Below are 20,059 nucleotides of genomic sequence, written 5' to 3'. Positions count from 1 at the left end.
TTATTGAGTATGTCTGCTTGTGCAACTCTGACTCTTACAACTATAGTAAGGTTTCACATACTAGCAAAATAAACTATTAAAAGTGATAGGATTGGGAAAGGAACCCAACACGGAATGTAAGCACTAACAAATGAGCCAAGCTGTATTAACTCAATAACATAATAACACTGAAAGGGTGTAATCTAATAAAAGTGTTTCAGGGATATGGATTAATCATTCTGAAACTACCGATGTGTCTACTAGAGTTGACCAACAAAGTAAGTATGTTGTAGAAAATGACATGTAGTGTTCTTACTGGTGGAAAGACAAATATTTGGTAGAAATGAATCTTATGGGCCTGGATTAGAACCAGAGGTGTATCTACAGTTATATAGGTACAGAGACATAGTGTGTGTGCTGGATTAATATACACATGTATTTCCTTGCTCTGTCAGCTGACAGGGCCCATAAGTAGTGACACCCTTGCAGCAATCAGCACACCTGATACACAATCTTTGACTTTTAAGCATTATTCTCCAATAGAACCAGGGCTTCTTGGATAACTGATTGATTCCAAGGATGGAGCAGGGAAAATACAGGATGGGCCTGGAACATCTTATGGTACCAGAAGATAAGGAAATGTTTTTAAAAGATGGAAACGTCATGCCAGCCAGTCTTAAGGAGCAACCAATGGCCAAAACTGGTGCCATTTGAGCAACAAAATAAAAATGGATAATATTGAACTTTTTAATTCCTCAAATAAAATATGTATCCATCAATAAATACAGACATAAAGAGAGGGGATAACTCTGCCCTGTTGCAGATGCAGTCCGCAAGTGGATTCTAACATCACTTGGTGAGCATTTAAGGAGCAATAGGATCTTCAGTCTCAAGAGTGTCTTCCCTAAGACACCTTTCAGCTATGAAGCAAAGGTAGAAAGTGTACAGTGGCTAACCTCAGCAGGCATCACCTTCACGAAGTGAGCCAGGTAAACACGACAAGTAATAGGACATATTGACATTGTGAAATCCTTGAGTTGAGAAGACACTTCCTCATTTTTGTGATAGTTCCTGGCTGAAATGCACAAACTCACTCCAATGATAAAACATCAGACAAACTCAAACCGAGTGGCATTCTTTAAAATAACTATAAATCCTCCTCCAGTGTGAAGGTCATGAAAGACAAGGACAGACTACAGAACTGTTATTAGATTTGCAAATACTGAGGAAAGCAGTAATTTAATTCAGTGTAGGATGCTGAATAAGATCCTGGAACAGAAAAAGGACTGGGGTGGAAAAGTTTGTCAATTTGAAAAAAAGTCTAAAGTTTAGTAAATAATATTGTTCCAATGTCTACTTCCTGTTCTTTTGTTTTATTTTGTTTTCTTGCATTTCCTGAATTTTTTGTACAATGGTTATGGAAGTCATTAACCCTAGGGGAAGTCAGTTGAGGGATATAAGGGAATTTTTGTACTAGTTTTGCAACTTTCTTGTAAATCTAAAATTAGTTCAAAATAAAAAGTTTTCTAAACAAGTTTCTCTTCACATTTCATCATGATATAACATTTTTTCATAGAAAGGGAAAATATGGCTAAATATGACAGAGATTATCTATAGCATTGGAAATGTAGATGATTTTTATTCTTGTGCTCAAGCTTTTATGTTTTTTCAAAGTTTCTACCATAAGCATAGATTACTTTATTATTAGCAAACAATATGTTTCTCTCAAAAATATAATAAATTTTTCTTTTTAATGTGTGCTAAGTTTCCCAGACATCCAAGTGATATAGTCTGTACCCTCTTTCTACACTTTTTCTGGACTTTCATTGAAATTATTTCTTTTTTATCTAAGATTAATCATATGATAATAGATAATATGCATAGATTATATGTGTGTGTGTGTGTGTGTGTGTGTATGTATCCATGAACTTTATGGTTTAGTTTGTTCTGGTTTTGAAAAGTATATATGTGAAATCATAGTGTATTTACTCTTTTGTGTCTTTTTTCCCCCCTTGATAGGAACCATCCATCTGAATTACATTGGGACAGAGAGCTTGAGTTTGTTGATTTGCACTGTTTTATATTTCATTGATAAATGTGGCCCAATCTATTTACTTATGTAGCTTGTTGCTCATGAACATTTTCATGGTTGTAAGATGAGGCAAATTTAATTTTCCAAAGATGATTGCAACAGTTTCTCCTGACCCACATTCCCTTTTCCAGCATGTCTTGCCTCTTGTGCTCTCATCAAATCTAATTCTTGGTCCATTGAATCTGAGCTTGTGACAGCTTGCATCAAGAGAGCGTGGAGAAAGTAAGGCCTTGCTCTTGAGCAACACTGGTTGTGCCTTATTTTCTGGAACCCTCAGACTTCCATCTCGAGCTACCTCCGTGAGAATGTTGGTGATTTTGGAGCTGCCGGGCCATGAGAAAGCCCAGTTGTGTTGGAGACCGTGTCTGGGTGCTTTGGTCTGCTGTCCTAATATTGGAAACATCCTAGTTCAAGAGCCAGAAATATGAGAGGAGTCCCAGTCCCAGTTATTCCAACTGGCAGTGGTCAAATCTTTTCAGCTGAAGTCCCAAACATCATGGCAACAGGCCAACTCCATTCTGCTCTACCTAAAATCCTGATCCAAAGAATCTGGAGATATAATACAATGGTGGTTGTTTTTAGCAAATTAAGTTTGGGCAGCCCGGGTGGCTCAGTGGTTTAGTGCCATATTCAGCCCAGAGTGTGATCTGGAGATCTGGGATCGAGTCCCACGTCGGGCTCCCTGCACGGAGCCTGCTTCTCCTTCTGCCTGTGTCTCTGCCTCTCTCTCTCTCATGAATAAATAAATAAATAAAATCTTAAAAAATAAAAATAAAGTAAGTTTGAGGTTCTTTATAACTTAAATAGTAATTAGGTTTTGGTTTATGTTCATATGTTTATTAGTGGATCAGGTTTTGTAAAAAAAAACTATTTTTGGCCATAATCTGCATTAAGAAATACATTTTATATCATTATGCTCACACTCACTTAACTGCATGCATGCATGCCCTAATTGCAAAGCAAAACAAAGTAGTAGGTATGCCTTTTTGATGAAATTTGCTCTGCTACCTTCTCTTCTTCCTTTATCTTCTCTATTCAATTTCAACAAGGCTGATCACAACCAGCTGAACTGATTTTATCAAGAATGTGTCTCATTCAACAGACTGAAGGAAGCCTGTGTTAGACAGCTGTAGTTTAAGAGGTGACCTTAAACTATTTTTATACCTTATTAAGTATTTATATATCATGTATATATTTCTCTATATTATGTATTTACATTAATAAGTTCTAAACTCAAATTGTCCTACATTGGCTCAAGGCTAAATAAATCAATAAAATAAAAACAAAAAATAGGGAAAGAGTAAATCTAATTAATCTAAACTTAATTTGGATGTGGAAGCATATTGAGACTTTAAGAATCCACTTGAAAAAAAAAAAAAAGAATCCACTTGTTTCAAGATGAAAGCCTGAGAGAGGTTAATGATTTGCCCTCTGGGTTGCCAGCAAGGAAAACCTATGGTATCTGAGTGAGAGAAGGATCCTTGTAAAAGGTACAGGTAGAGAGCATTTTGGATCTGGGGATAAGATGGATTGGAATGCCCTTTCTTGGCCTAGAAGAGCTTAAGAATATAAAACATAAATATCTATATATATGCTCTTAAGAGTCAAAACACAGATTCCTTAATCCTGGCAAGATCCCAGCAAATACTCTCTTCTGTCTGGAAAGAAAGATCCTGGAGAAACAATGACTTCAGAAATATTAACTACCTCTTCATTAACCTTGATATTGAACTCATGATCATTTTCCTAATCAATCTCTTCAGCATCTCTTTATTCCATTATGTTACTGGTGTCTTCAGAATGGATGGCTTAATGAACAAGAATAGATTGCATTTCCTCACTTTCCCTAAAGTCTTTATCCATGATACTTCTGATTACTATTTTCTCGGCATCCCTTTACTTCCCTTCTTCACTCCCCCTGAATTATATGCATTGGCTGTCTGTAAATGTGAGATCTATGCATTTACACAGATGGTTAATTCCTACATGGTGGCAGTTTGGCATAATGGTGAAACAGAATCTTATATAGTTGTCTACTGCTGCATAACAAATTATCCCAACATTTAGTGGCTTAAAATAATAATAAGCATTTATTATCTCACATAGTTTCCATGGGTCAGGAATTTGGGATTGACAACTAGATAGTTTAGATTTGGGATATCTGGTGAGATGGGAGTCAAGATATTACTGGGGAGTGGAGTCATCTGAAGACTTGACTGGGGCTGGAAGACTCAATTCCCAGATGGTTCATATAGTTCCCATGGGTGTCAAGTCAGTGCAAAGTCCTCAGTTCCTTGGCCTCTCTGTAAGGCTACTCTAGGACTCTCTATATTGCTCCGATCTCCCCAAGAATGAGTGATCCAAGGGAGAAAAACTGAAATTACAATATCTTTTATGACCTAACTTTAGTAGTCACAATATTAGTTACATAGGTCAGTCTTTCCAGTTTGGGAAGGGAACTATCCAAGTGTGTGCACACCAGAAGGTGAGATTATGAGGGCCATCTTAGAATCTGGCTATCATAGTTCTGGAGACAGATGAATCCATTTCAAATCCCAATCCTATCACTTACTAGGTTTATGACTTAAAGAAATTTATTAAACTCTATTTCTCAATTTTCTCAGGTTTAAATTTGGGATGACAGTAGCATGGTAGATTGTACTATTATTCCCAAATTTTTGCTGCACATTTTGGAGAATTATACATCTCTGCCCATCAATATGGATTTATAATACACCTCCCCATGTGAGGAGTATACTTCCCCACCGCATCAACATCGGTCATTACCACATGAGTTGCTTTGCTTGATAAACTATGAAAAGTGACATGTGCCCACTTTCCAGCACAATTATTAACAGTGATAAGATCCCTTTATGTCATGTTCAACCTGGGTCCCTATATGAAGAAAACGCGGAATGGAACCATGACTGATCCACAAAGAAACACAATGTGAGTTTGAAATAACCTTTGTTATTGTTATGAACTGAGATTCATTATTTGTTGTATAATATGGCAAAAATCTAATTGATATAACTATTATCTACTCAGTAGGAGTATTGCTAGGATTAGATGAGGTCATTTTTTTGAAGTGCTTTAACACTGTTTCACACATAGTAAGTAGCCATACGTGTTACTTATGACTATGATTATACAATCCTTAATTCACATGAACTGAGTTTATAAGCCATGCTAATTGAGGAAACAAAGGCAGAAGGAAATGTAGATAAGATTAAATGTCCTTACACTCTGCCTTTCTCAAGTATTTGAGGGTTATGGGCTGTAGGTTATCATGCCATTAATTAATTTATAATGAGATACACTTGATATTAAAAATAAATATCAGACGTGTGCTTACTTTCTGGTCAGAAGGCCAAGATACAGATTAGAGGATATTTTTTGAGCATCAAATTATAACAAGGGATGTTTTTATCATACAATGGTCTCTGAATCAATCAGCATCTCCAGTCCAGGGACACTTGTGTACTGTGTTCTCATTTGTGGGAAAGATGTGTTGCACAAGTCATCATTCTTGAACTCTTCTTTTTCTAGCTGACCACAAACTTTCCTTTTCTCATATTTTCTCTCACATGAACTTTCTGGACTGCTAGTAACCACATAAGTAACTTATATAACTTATAGTAACCCAAGGTGTTAAGCTACAAGAGTTTACTTGTCCTTTCTCTCTTCCTGGTAAAATTATTCCAATGATCAGCTCCTTGACCATTTGTAATTTATTATTATTCCTAGTACAGTGAAATGTTACTTTTATATTTTTAAACTTTATTCTTAAGCCTTCTTCTTTGATTTAGGGGTAGGGAAGAAAGCAGGGGGTGCAGTAGGAAATGGAAAGCAATTTGTAGGACTATATACTTAGTTTATGAAGCCCTAGCATAATCCTTGTCAGCTTCACCCATGGTCACCACCAGTAACATTCCCTTCTCTGACATGGACAACTCAGGGTTTTCAATTTTGTTTATTTTCTTCTCCTCCCTCCCCCCACGACAAAATACACACTTTGGTTTCATATAAAGTGCTCCCAATTCATTTCCCGATTAGAATATGATTCCTAAGCTTTCTCTATGGTGAAATTCTGGAGCCTCCAATATTCAGAGATGTAAGAGATCACAGATGTCACAAAGCCTACCATGTTCTCAAATAGAAAACATGAGCCCTGAGTAGTAAAACTCTATCCTGAAGAAGCATCCATCCTCTGGACTTCCAGCAGCATGAGGACCAGGGCAGGTATTTAGCACTAGAAAATGCTGTAAACACTGCTCTGTACATCAGTCGTTCAAGAAAGAGCAATGTTCATCAGCTGTGTTTGATCAGTTCAGTTAAAAAAGAGAAAAACCACTCTAGGGATTTCATATAGAAGGGATTTACTTGAGATAAGTATATATACAGATGATGAAAGAGTCGAGAAACCAAAAGAAGGGTGAGGAGTAACCCGAAGATAAGCAGCGGCAGGAAGTTGCCACCTCTCCAAGGGCTTCCAGGGACAAAAGGAAGAAGAGGGGATAACTATCACTGGGTAGGAGTTGGGGCTGGAACAGCACAGGCTGGGGTGGCAGAAGCTGAGACCACCAAAAGAAGGGCCATCTGATGAGACTGAGCCAGTGTACCAATGAGGCTGGAGAAACCCCAGGAATTGAAGAGGGAAGGAGCGGGAAAGTGCCCTGGTCCCACCATTGTGTAGCACCAGTGTCTCCCATTACTCAAATCTACTGGAAACCAGAGAGCAAAGGAGCCTGGGAAATGCAGTTTCCAGTGACACTCAGCTGCAGCAGAGTACACAGGCAGAAATGCAAACAAATAGTTCTGCAATTTTTGATGCCTGAACATATGACCCAATCTGCACCCAACCAGGTCCCCTGTGTGTGAAAACAGAGATGCATTTCCATTTTTCAAGATGTTGAGCCATGAAGACAGTTTCCCCTTGTTTTAAACAGGTGGTGATATATTCCTTGTGATGGGCATTCTCTAAGTTGACCCTCAAAGATCCTTGACTCTGAAGGTTCATACTCCTGGGTTATCTCAGGTCATGATCTCAGGATCTGGGATCGAGTTCCACATCAGGTTCCTGCGAAGAGCCTGCTTCTCCCTCTGCCTATGTCTCTACCTCTTTCTCTGTCTGTGTCTCTCTGTATCTGTATGAATAAATAAATAAATCTTTAAAAAAATAAAATCAAATATCTTCTTGCTTTCTTAAAATTGAACGTTTCTCTCAGAAATTCTCTCTCTTAGAATGGCATAAATCACCAAAAAAATAAAAAATTAGTAGAGTTTTATTTCTGGCATGCCTTAGTTAAAGACAAAGCCATGGAAGACATTATGAAATTGGTGTAATGACTGAGGCAAATCAAACAAACCTCCAAAGAGACAGACAATTCTTAGCTCCTTGCAATATTAGACCACTGGTATCATTGTGTCATAAAATAATATGACTTGGGCAAGTTATTTATGTCTCGGTGTCTCGGTCTCCTACAAAATGGGATAAAGATAGCACCTCTATCATAAACTCCTTATAAAAATAAAAATAAGTTAGTGCTTGGCCTATCCTGAACATTATAAGCTAATTAATGAAACAAGATAGGAGTTCCATTCTTCACAACCCAACTCTAGTTTGGAGAGCAGTAAATTTAAATTTGGGTACAGGAACATTTGTCTGGTCCTGAGGCACAGCGTCTGAGTAGATCCCAGCAGCATGGTTCCTGATGATGGAGCCAGAGGACTGCTCTGCACCACCTTTTCACAACACAGATGCCTGCAACCGAAGCCCAAGCTGTGCTCCTTGGAGACTGGGTCCCACTGGAGCATCCACGGAGCCCAGGAGTGGTTGGGTCTATGCATATTTCAACACAGGCCACCTAGGGTAAAACCAAAAAGGTGCTTTTCAAAGGTGCTCCTTGAAAAACATATGATGCTAAGTGGCAAGGAAAGAGAGATTGAGGGCAGAGGTGGGCAGTAGAAGGGAAGTCTACAGAAATAAATGGAAATTTACAGAAACAGCAGTTGGATCCTAGCTTTCATGAAGGACATTTGGGAAGATAGACACAAGGAGATTTAAATAATGTTTTAAAAGTTAGATCCCAACCCCTTAGTGAAAGCTATCCACTCCTGTCCACTGACTACCACCCCTAAAGGTCATGTGACCCCTACCAGGTCTTCCTATTTGGTCCTGTGTCCACTGGCACTGGGGGCCAGAAGGCTGCTAGTTCAGTGTCTGTTCTCATGCCACGTTCAGGGGGCTCATTCCCGGGGAAGGAGGCCCTGTGCCCAAAGGGGCTGTGCTCCAGAAGGGCACCCACTGTCTGTGCTGTTCCCTCCGCAGAGAAAGCATGAAAGCAGACTTGAATAGAAGAAACATTTTCTGTGTGGGTGCCAGCTGGGAACAGCAGCCTCCCAGCACTTAGGAACACTGGCTGATCCTCCCACAGGGAGAGAAGCAGCCATTGTTCTGGGTTCATTGCCAAGCAACCCGCAGGAGGTCCCTGGGGTCACTGGCTAAACAGCCCTGTTGTGTCCTGGCCGTGCGTTGCTCATGGCATTCCTAACACTGTGGTGACAGTCCATGCTCCCAGAGTCACTACCTGCCAGACTATGGCCACTCTCCCGCTCTGGAACTAGAATGATGTGGGAGCAAAAAGGAAGTGAGGGGTGAGGCAGGTGAGTATCCATCTGAAGAATGTTCTAGATTTCCTCATAGAACTTGGAAGGTAGATATGAAAACCCAGCTGATGAGTAACAATGCAGAAATAGACATGGCAGGCATAGATTGTGGGAGTGTGGGGTTGAAATCAGCCCAGAAGCATGGCAGCTGAGGCAGGACCCTTCCAGGTAGGAAACTAGTGTAGGCCAACAAGTGTGTCCTTCCTGGGTATGAGCAGTGAGCATTCCCGGCAGAGGTGTGCCAGTTGGCATCTCACAGGTGGCTCTCCAGAAGGAAGCAAAACACCCTGATGTGGAGCATGTACTAATTCCCATTAGTAAATAGTGCCACTCTGGCCACCTTTGGGCTACTGAGGATACACTCAATGCAGAGAAGAAAGAAAGGAAGGAAAGATTCCAGATGGCAGGTAGATGGGCCATGGGAGGCTTGAGAAAGTGAAGACGTCAGGGCCGAAATATAACTCAGTGTGTGGACACGTACAGAGCACTGAGTTCTTTAGTGACCACTCACAAGACCAACTGTTTCAGAGCCCTGGTCTCTCCATTCTCAACCTGAATGGACTGAGCTACAGGAAACAGAAATTTCCTCTGTGGGCTACCCTCGTGTACTCTGTCTTCCCATAGGCCCACCTGCTCAAGACCCTTCGTTTTTCTTTTCTTTTTTTTTTTTTTAAGATTTTATTTATTTATTTATTTGAGAGAGAGAGGGAGAGCAAGTAGGGAGAGGAGCAGAGGGAAAGGGAAAAGCAGACTCCATGCTAGGCACAGAGCTGGACACAAGGCTCGATCTCAGGACCCTACCCGAGATCATGAACTGAGCGGAAACCAAGAGTAATTGGCTTAACTGATTGAGCCACCCAGAACCCTTTTTTTTTTCTTTAAAGATTTTGTTTATTTATTTGAAACAGAGAGAGAAAGCGAGAGTGAGCTGAGGGAGGGGCAGAGGGAGAGGCAGAAGCAGACCCTGCTGCTGAGCAGAGAACCTGATGTGGGGCTTGATTCCAGGTCCCCGGGATCATGACCTGAGTCGAAGGTAGATGTCCAACCGACTGAGCCACCCAGGCACCCTGCACCTTTCTTTCTAATAGCCTCCTGAGTTTTCCTTTTCTCTGTCAAGGTTGCTCAGATACCCAGTCGGGATGAATTCTCCCTATCGAGGGACCAAGGGGAGTGCAGACAAGAGTGGGCAGTGTGTGGGGCATCCCTGTCTTGGGAGGCTCTGTTCTTGGAAGGCAGCTCAGCTGAGTTTAAAAGGCCCACCCAGGTAGCCGGGGCTGCTGCTTCAGTCCACGGGAGAGTCCTGGTGGGAGGTGAGTGGGAGCATCTCCTGTCACCTCCACACTGCATGTCTGCCAGACTCCCTTCTGGGAGCCTCTTCCCAGCAGAGGCCCAGCTGCCACCAGAAACAGGTAGTGTTCCAGCTCTGTCAGTCCTTAGCAGAACCAGCGAATCCTCGGGGAAGTCCCAGCATCCTCTCTACTTTTGCTTTCCTGCTTTCAGAGATAGACAGATGGATCCATCCATGATAGGTAGATAAATAGATCTCCATCGACATAGTTTTGCACATGTTTATATTAGGCTTTACAAGGAACAATATGCTTTTAAAAAAAAGATTTACATATTTAAGAGAGAGAGCTTGGGCTCACATGTGTATGTGCAGACAAGTGGTGGGGAGGGGCAGAGGGAGAGGGAGAACTTCCAGCAGGTTCCCCCATGAGAGCGGAGCCTGACCTAGGGTTCCATCCCACCACCCTGAGATCATGACCTGAGCCGACATCAAGACTCAGCTGCTTAACCAACTGCACCACTCAGGCGCCCCTGAACCCTGTGTTTTCTCGTATGCCACCTCATTTGATTCATTCTTAAAACTCTGAGAGGTGTTGTCCCATTCCACAGATGAAAAGTTTAACCCCTCCCCCCCAAAAAAAGTTTAACCCTCAGGTATGGCAGGTCACTTACTCCCAGTTATTGGCACAGCTGGAACATGAACCCAAGTAATTCAGCTCCAGATTCCCATGCCTTTCCAGAAGGTATCCCTGCATGTCTGCTGTGTGTAGATGTATCTGTGTGTGTGCAGCTGCATGAACCACTTGGTATATGGATTTGTTATATAGAAGCCTCCTTCTTACAACCCCACCTTATGAAGTCATCAGCTGTTTCTTGACTGACCAGTGTATGCCAGCAAAGTCAGGCACCATGGGGACAGCTGGCCATATGGCAATGCACCAGGCAGCCCCCCGGCCCACAGCACAAGCAGACTTTACAGTGTAGCACAGACATTCTCAAAGCTTGACCTTAGAAACAAACAAATACACAAATAAACAAAACTTGACCTTGATTGAAGAAAAAAGAGCAATAAGGAGACAGACGCAGGGAAATTGGAAGAGTTGTGTTTTCTGACTCCTGTGAGGAGGGCAGGAAATGGCCATCTCACTCGGGAGATGTCTTAAGCAGGTAATTGATGAAACTGCCTTCCTGCTTCCATGTACCACCTTTTACTTCCTCATAACTGGCTGGAATTTGGGGAATCTGTTATTATTGCAATATATTATCTATGATTCTTACTAAAGAAATGGTGTGGAAAGTTAAATAATCTTATTTGTGCTGTTCTTTTGAGCTTCAAACAATTCATACATGTGTTTTTTTTTCATTGTCATAGTCTCTTAAGGTAAGTATTACCTCCATACTACAGATGAAGAAATTGAGGCTCAAAATTACTAACTTGGTTAAGACAATTTCATTTCTAAGGCAAAGAACCTGAGTCCAACCCGAAAGTGACTGGTGGCTGTTCACTTTCCACAACCCCAGCAGAATAGGAAGACAATTTCAGTTGTGTCATAAATCAGGGCTTATCACTCTAGCATTGTTTTATGTGCCCACCAACAGGGGACAGGTCACATAAACTAAGATGCATTGACACAGTGCAATACCATAGGACAGTATACAGAAAGCTCCCTGCTTTCACATCTGGAAAGTTCTCCAAGATAATTGTTATGGACAAGAGCAAGTGCAGAATGGTGTCTATGGTCTGCTATCTTTTAGCAATGAAGGCGAGGGGGTATGGGGCTTGACTCACATCTGCATGAATTAACAATGGCGGATAAATAAGAAAACGAATGGCTACCTAGTGGAGTAAACCAGTGGAGGAGTGGATTTTCATTAAATATATTGTGATCTTGATTTGTTTGAATTCTCTGAATATATTACTTACTCAAAACATCAGACATATTTTGTACTAAAGAGAGCTTCCCTTTAATCATGTTTCTCTCCCCGTCCTCTCTTTATCCCCAAGGCATATGTATGTGTACACACAGAGACATAAACCCAGAAAAGTTTTCAATAGGAAAAAATTTGCAGGTGCAGAAGCAATCAGTGATGTCAGAACACTGGCACCATCCATTCATTTATTGCTGAGAACCGATGAGTTTCACAGACTCGCTTGACCCAGAGATCTCTGTAGTGAGAAGCTCTTGAAACCTAAGGAAAGAGTAGAAACCAAAGTAAATGTAGTTAGGAACTTCTTTCTCAGCCATCCTCAACACATGCAGCAAAATTTACAAACTCGTTTCTGGTATCAGCCCTTCTCAGTTCCTCACAGAGAAACTCCCCAGGGTAAGAGGACCCAGGTTCCCAGGGAAGATACTCTCATTTTGCTTTCAGGCAGGGTTGCCTGCTTGGCAAATACAAATGCAAGATGCTTGGTTAAATCTGAGTTCCAGATAAATAATTTTTGTTTTACTATAGTATGTTTCATGCAATCTTTTGGAGCACATTTAGTCTAAAACAATTATTTGTTGCTTATTTGCCATTTAAATTTAACTGATCACCCAACATTTTATTCTTTTTAAAAGAGTATTTAATTTTTTTAAAGATTTTATTTATTTATTCATGAGAGACACACAGAGAGGCAGAGACATAGGTAGAGGGAAAAGCAGGCTACCTGTGGGGAGTGCAATATGGGACTCAGTACCAGGACCCCAGGATCACGACCTGAGCCAAAGGCAGATGCTCAACCACTCAGACATTTAGGTGCCCAAAGAGTATTTATTTTAGAGAGTGAGTGAGTGGGGAGAGGGGCAGAAGGTGAAAGAGGGGTAGAAAATCACTGTGCTGAGTGCTGACCCTGAGATCATGACTTGAGCTGAAATCAAGAGTTGGACACTCCACTGACTGAGCCACCAGGCGCCCCAAGCATCCTGTATTTTATCTGGCAACTGTATATCCTCGGAGCCACCTGGAGGAAGTTGATTAAGTGCTCTTGAACACGTTAGCCCAGAAGGACAAGGATAGGTACTCCCAATGCTATTGATAGAACTTTCTGGAAGAGTAGAAGTGTTCTATATCTTTGCTGTCCAGTAAGGAGCCATCAGCAACTTGAAATGTACTTAGTGCAACTGAAGCCTGAGTTTTTGTTTTATTTAAATTGAAAATGTCACATGTGGCTAGTGGCTACTGTATTGGATAGAGCAGCTTTAGGACCAGTTACATACCAGTTACATATCTCCCTCCAAAATGAGCAACTGGAATTTAAGGCAGAGTGGTGGTTAACATGGTACACAACCCAGGAATAAACCAAGTCCCTGCAGCTTAGTGATTATTCCCTTTCTGTGCAGATACAAGTTTTGTTGTCAGCACATTCATTCTGGGTATTTACTGAAGATCTATTATATGGGGAGGAGGTGAAGTGCTGGGGTAGAGAGACACAGAGGATAGAATTCTTCAAAAACACCCGGGAAAAGAGAGTGTTAACTGGATAATCTCAGCATTAGAATGTAAAAGCCAGCGAGGTGCCCTTCTGCGCAGAGCAGACATTGTGAGTGGATGAAAAGCATTGATTTTGTCACACACACCAGCTGTATGACTCTTTTCTTTCCACGATTCAAAGCAAACATTTAGTTACCACAGACCAGTTAGCAGTAGCGTATTCAAGAGGATTCTTTTATGCATGATAACAGCCAGCAGAGAACAGGCCCTTAGAAGAATGGAGGGCTTCCAGAGGGTTATCATGAGACATTAAGTCTGGAGAGGTTAGTGCAAAGCTGGGAAGAGGTTAAGTGTGGAAAGCAAGTGGGCATGTTTCCCCGTTTCACTGCATGCCTGGAGACTGCAGAGGGCTAGCAGGCAAGGTGTGGACAGTGGTTAGTGGGCAGACAGCTTTCCATAGAAATTCAGATCACTGTGTGCTGAGCTCAGAGAAGGCCTCTCTGGGCTACAATATCCATCGCTTGTTCATTCGGCCGAGTTGAGTGGTCTCCTCGTGCCAGGCCCTCTGCTGTAGACAGAACAGGTCCCTAACTTGTGGAGCAGAGGATGTAATCAGAAAAGGCAAAGGGCGAGGGATCCAAGAAATAAATCATGGGCTATTTTTTAAAGAATCTAAACAGTGATAGTAGAATGTGATCTGAGGTGAGAATTGAACAGAGAGGTTACTTTTTTTATTTTACTTTTTATACTTTCAGTTACAAGCTTACTACATGCTCATTTTTACACTTTACACTCAAATGCTTATAAAAGTTAACAATCTCACCTCATATGACCTTAGATGGTGGGGCTTTTGTTTCTAGATGGCAGGTACCCTTTTTTTTTCCAAGTGTCTAATTTTTTTTTCCTGTTTGGTTTATTTCATTATTTATTTAGTACTAATTTGTTGTACAAAGGCCAAGTGTCTAATAATACATTTAAATACACATCACCAGGAGAATTTTTCTAAAGATTAAAGGCAGTGGCAATTCATCATCCTCAGCAGGCCTAAGTATTATTAGTTTCGGTATCCCTTTGTTGCTGTTATACACAAAACTGAACTACCAGAAAGGTTAACTTTTTTTTCCCTCAGATGCACTGGCCATTTGAATTTAATAATAGACACCAAATATCCTGTTTGGTCTTTTTTTCTATTATATTGTGTCTTAAATTTCCTTTTAGCCTATGCAGCTCATGTCCTTTCTTACATGGTTTTGTGTTTCCTGCCTTCCTTGATAGCAACATCTCCCCCTCAAAACACACACACACACACACACACACACACACACACACTCATACAAAACTGAGGTTAAAGTGTTTCCTGAAATTTCATCTAATGTTTGCCTTTTGTATTCAGATCTGTAATCTGTCTGGGTAGGTCTATTTCAGACAGGCCTGAAGGCAGAGAAGGAGCTTGCTGGAAGACACATTGGAGCACAGGTATTTCAGAGAATAAGAGTGCCAATGAAGGTGTCTTGAAGCAGCAAAAAGCTTGACAGGAGGGAAGAGACTAGTGTGGCTGGAACAGTGAGATGGAGATGAAGTCCAGGACATGGGCAGAGGCCAGAGGTGGTCTTGGGTGGCTTCTCAGGTCATGATAAAGGAATGTGGAGAATAGATCAAGACATATGTTGGGGTGTAGGTGACATGACCTAAGATAGTCTACATTTGTGGAGATGAAGGGAAGGGGGTGAGGCTCACTTTTAAAATTTTGGCTCAATCAAATGGCTTTAAGGCTGTGTCACTTCCTGAGCTGGAAAGATAGGAGGAAATAACAGGCTTAGAGACCACAATGTCAACTTCTGTATCTTAGATGTATTCAGGCTGAGAAGAGAGTTCCAAGTGAAGGTGTTAAGTAGAAATGTGTATACACACATTTGCTGTTCGAAGGAGAGGTCGGAGCTGGAGATGTAAACTTGGAACTTTATGGCATCTAGCTAGCCTTTGAAATGCACTACTGATGAAATAATCAAGAATAGGAACTAGTGGGGCACCTGGGTGGTTCAGTTTGTTGAGCGCCTGCTTTCGGCTCTGGTCATGATCCCAGGGTCCTGAGATCAAGTCCTGAGATGGAATCCCGGGATGGAGCACCAAGTCAGGTTCCCAGCTGAGCAGGAAGTCTGCTTCTCCTCTTCTTCTGCCCCTCCCCTTGCTCCTTCTCTCTCTCTCTCTCTCTCTCTCTCTCTCTCTCTCCCTCTCGCCTTCCCTCAAGTGAATAGATAAAATCTTTAAAAAAAAAGGAACTAGTACCAAAATCCAAGGTTCTAAAATTTAGAGCACATCATTGTCTGACCCTTTGAGATCGGCCTTTAATACAAGAACAATTTGTTGTAGTGCCAAGTCAAGCCCAGTACTTCCAGCTCTGGCTATCTCCAAATGTTGGAGGGAATGGACATGCTCACCTGCCACCACCTGGTGTCCCTGACAATGAGGAATGTGTTCAAGGTTGAAGCTCCAACTGGCAGACAAACCACATATGGCAACGAGTCTGAAGCTTAGCACACTTGCTTCTTTCAGAAGGAACCTCAACTATAATGAAGTACATTACTCCTAAGCCCTAAGGGATGTTGGTTCTGTCGGCCCTGCCCAGACTACAGTTCAAGCAAACAACTGCAATATAATGTAGTCCAATGAAGTTCTGTTTTTTTTTTTTTTAGGAGGTCTACACTAATTTCATGCCTGCAACTTCACTTTATTTTCAAGGTTGCATGCCATATTCTACATATGAGGCCTTATTTCCGATTTCAGTATATGCCTGGGGAATCCTCAGTGAAATTCCTAATAATCTCTAATTATACACACACATTATATTTAACAGGAATATTTGCATTGATAATTACAACTTAGGATCAAAAGACGACAAACCCTTAGATGGTAATGTCATTGACCTGGTAATGTCATTGACCTGAAAATACATATATAATTTTTTATAACTAATTATAAAATATATCATACTCCTAAAAAAGACAACCAACCAACCAATTCCAATGATCACAGAAAAATTGTTAGTGACTGTGCAGTGGACAGAGGAAAGGAAATCTGCCTAGATGATTTGGAAATGTAAAATGGGATTTTCTAATTGGTAATACTGTATCATACTGATCTGCTTTGTTGGGAATGTCCTATATCACCAGATAATGATTCTGTCTTAGCCTCACGTCTCAGTAAATCCCTAGATCAACTTTTTGTCCCTGGTGTCCAGGTGTCTTCAGTAATTGGGAGGCCTGGGTTTATCATTCTCAGGAATTTGTCCCAGTTGAGATGGTCCTCCCCAGGACCCTTGAGGCATGGCGGGTAGAGACCCGCCCAATAGCTGGAAACCAACTGAAACTACTGAGAGTTTATTGCTCACTGGGAATTTTCCAAAGACATAACTAGGGCTTTTGGATATAAACAGTGATGTTTCAAAGTAGAAGGGAAAGAAGCATGCTTGAGAAGGGGAGCTAGATCTCTGAGGTGTGTCCTTTGGAGAGCCTTTTGGCTGTAGCTCTTAGGTAAGAGCTGGTCAATTGGCACCTTCTGTGTTTCTTTGAAGCTCCCCAAATAAGGTACCAGTGCAAATTAGATTTTCAGAAGAGATTTTCTACTGGAAAGAGATGTTATTAGCAACCTGTTAGTCTGGTGTCTAATTACTGTCTCCTCTAGAACAAAGTGTTTCCTAATGGCCCAGCCATTGACTCAGCTCAAAATTTACACAATGCCTAATTTTCAAGTGTTTATGGTATGCCAGGGTCTATGTTGACTTAATAAGTTAAAAAGATGGGGTCTTTGACTTTAAGGAGGTCTTGTCAAAGATGAAACAAACAAAATTAACACAATGTATTATTCATCAATCAAATACAAAGTTTTGTTGCTGGAGCCCAGAAGGAAGAATTCAAAGTCAAATCTAACTCCTTCCTCATTCATCACAGAAAATTAGTTTATCAAGTCCTGTAGCTCTTTACCAAACCACCTCCAGATTTGTCCCCTTGATTCAAAAGTGTATTTGCTTTCCCCAGGATTACAGTGCTAACCCACCGCCAAGATTCACCTTCCTTTCTGTAGATTCCAGGGGGAACCCCGCTCCTCCTTCCCTTAAATTCTTCAGTTTAGTATGCAACCGGTAACATTCTGGTATGTGGACACAGTTAACGCATCATGTATTGAGTTTTTATTGGTTTCATTCTTTTGACAATAATCTCTTAGGGAGCAGTGTTCACAGGAGAGCCAGCGTTAAAGTGCTTGGCTTCCTGACCTTGGGACTTAGACAAATTTTTTATGCTCTGTTCTTGTTTCCTCTTCCTTAAAATCCAGGTAGGGATAGCACCGACTGCTGGAGGGTTGGGTTGCATGAATTTTCTGGAAGCATGAACTGTGCGGGACACAGTAATGCTTAGTAAGTGTTGGCCATTACTCCTGAGTGCCTGCTGAGCCTACTCATTTCATCATGAGGTGAGCGAAGGTGAGCAGGAAGGAAGGAATGTAAACCGGGGTGGTGGAGGCATCAAGCCCAAGGTCACGCACCTGGTCAGTGCTGGAGCGGGCTTCAAAAGCAATCTGGAAGGTTAATGAAGAGCATTGCTAGGCTTATACAAAGCGATCTGACCTAAGGAGCCATGTTCTCCAGCATACAAGAAATTCTGAGTGGAATAACCCAGTCGCCTGAGTGGACCCCTAGCCTAGAATGCTGTGAGGCTAGACATCCCCGGAGTGAAGATTTGCAGTCGGGCTACATATTAGAATCGTTAACAGCTAGCTCCTAGGGAAATTCTAAACTGTGGCCATTTCCTGCCACTTTTCCTGCCACTTTTCCTTCCCCAGACTCACAGAGACTAGCCACTTTTTTCCCCTGGTGACAGCAAGGCCAAGGAAGGGGAGGCGGGGCTGTGGACAGGTGGCATGCGGGAGGGGGAGGAGGAGGAGGGCGGGGGAGGGTGGGGGCTGCCTCCAGACCACTTTACGAACTGCAATATTTAGAAAGTGGGAGGCGCGTCCGGGGGGGAGTTTAGGTTTAGATTATCTTCCAGGCTCAAACAGTGTTTGAAAAAGACATGGTTTTTGCTTGGGCTGTCCGAGTCTCTGCGCGCAGAGGGAGGTCTAAACTGCGGCCGACTCATTCTCCAAAGCATAAATCAAGTCATCCTGAAGAAACACTTAGTGAAATTCGACCCTACAGAATAAAACCGTAAGAACTTTTGCACAGCCCCCAGATTGCCACTTTTGGAGCTGGAGTAGCTAAAGTACCACATCCTTGGGCTGCCTTATAAATCTAGGCATTTGAGCTTCGAAATGTAATTCACTCCAGTTCGTTGACTGTTAGGCACTGATCTAGGCTAGGGGCTTTACGTGGTTTAGTTGGCACAAAAAATGCAATTATGACATCACCAACTTACGCCGATTTAGAGATGACACACCCGAGAAACTAGCCCCAAATATAATTACCTTGTGAACAGGGAGAAGCTGCAATTCGAATCTGGATCCACTCAGTGTTGTGACCCACCTTATATTAACGCCGAGAAGTCATTTTTCAGAGGACTTTCACTGCCTTAGGCTTCAGGGATTGTTTTACAACTTACAGAAGCAGAATCTAACTCTTTTACAATTTAGTTAAGAAGGGTTGCTTGGAGCCGAAGACCAGGCGTCTAAGAGGGTTGGCGTAGGGACATTATCGTGCTACTGTTAGTTTGCAAGTTTGCAAGACAAAATTTAAGAGACCGCAGTTAAGAGTTCTGCGGTTAAGCCACTCCGTCTGATAGGCGTGCATTAGGGAGTTCAAGTACATTCAATGATCAGGTGCTAATCAATTTGCCATTTCCCATTATTGATAGACCAGCATCTTGAACTTTTTCTCGAAATCGGAAAACCCTCTATATCCTACTTTGGGAAAAGGCAACTTACCTTTTCCCCATTTCCTTCCCTTAAAGTGCGGCATTAGCTCTTCCTTTGAATTGGTGGGGGGCTCTGAAAAGAGCCTTTGGGTTTGAAAGCGTTTCCGAAAACTCCGAGGTTTACCAAATCACTTGCCCTTGGCCTTATGGTGGCTCTCGGTCTTCTTGGGCAGCAGCACGGCCTGGATGTTGGGCAGGACGCCGCCCTGCGCGATGGTGACTTTGCCCAGCAGCTTGTTGAGCTCCTCGTCGTTGCGGATGGCCAGCTGCAGGTGGCGCGGGATGATGCGCGTCTTCTTGTTGTCGCGGGCCGCGTTGCCCGCCAGCTCCAGGATCTCGGCCGTCAGGTACTCCAGCACGGCCGCCAGGTACACCGGCGCGCCCGCCCCGACCCGCTCCGCGTAGTTGCCCTTGCGGAGCAGGCGGTGGACGCGGCCCACCGGGAACTGGAGCCCGGCCCGCGACGAGCGCGTCTTGGCCTTGGCGCGAGCCTTGCCACCCTGCTTGCCACGTCCAGACATCGTAGACTAGAAGAGACGCCAACACAAGAAAGCTATTTACTTGCCAAAACAAACCTAGCAGTGAAGTAGGTAGAAATATGGCTGCTTTTATAGGCATTTCCTGGGGAGTAAGTCCGGGTGTCTGATTGGCTAATAACTAGACTCAGTCAAGTAACCAATAGAAAAGCTCTATTTCCATACCTTATTTGCAT

General features: G+C 42.2%; 1 protein-coding gene across 2 annotated transcripts; it reads right to left on the bottom strand.

The window, feature by feature from the left end:
• Positions 1-11,968: 11,968 nt before the first annotated feature.
• LOC112656772 (histone H2A type 1) lies at positions 11,969-19,978 on the bottom strand. 2 transcript variants are annotated; one of them, XM_025442234.3, is made up of 2 exons: positions 19,358-19,978; positions 11,969-12,217 (listed from the first exon to the last, which is right to left on the bottom strand). In XM_025442234.3, the coding sequence occupies exon 1, from the start codon at positions 19,866-19,868 to the stop codon at positions 19,476-19,478; it is 393 nt and encodes a 130-aa protein (XP_025298019.1). In that variant the 5' UTR covers positions 19,869-19,978; the 3' UTR covers positions 11,969-12,217; positions 19,358-19,475. The 2 variants fall into 2 exon arrangements, with proteins under 2 accessions (XP_025298019.1, XP_048961855.1); XM_049105898.1 differs by having other exon boundaries at positions 18,960-19,953.
• Between the last annotated feature and the right edge of the window lie 81 nt (positions 19,979-20,059).

Source organism: Canis lupus, chromosome 35 (genome assembly GCF_003254725.2).
Source record: "Canis lupus dingo isolate Sandy chromosome 35, ASM325472v2, whole genome shotgun sequence".
NCBI lineage: Eukaryota > Metazoa > Chordata > Mammalia > Carnivora > Canidae > Canis > Canis lupus.
Note: the sequence above shows the minus strand (reverse complement) of the source record. Positions and strands in the feature narration are given on the sequence as shown.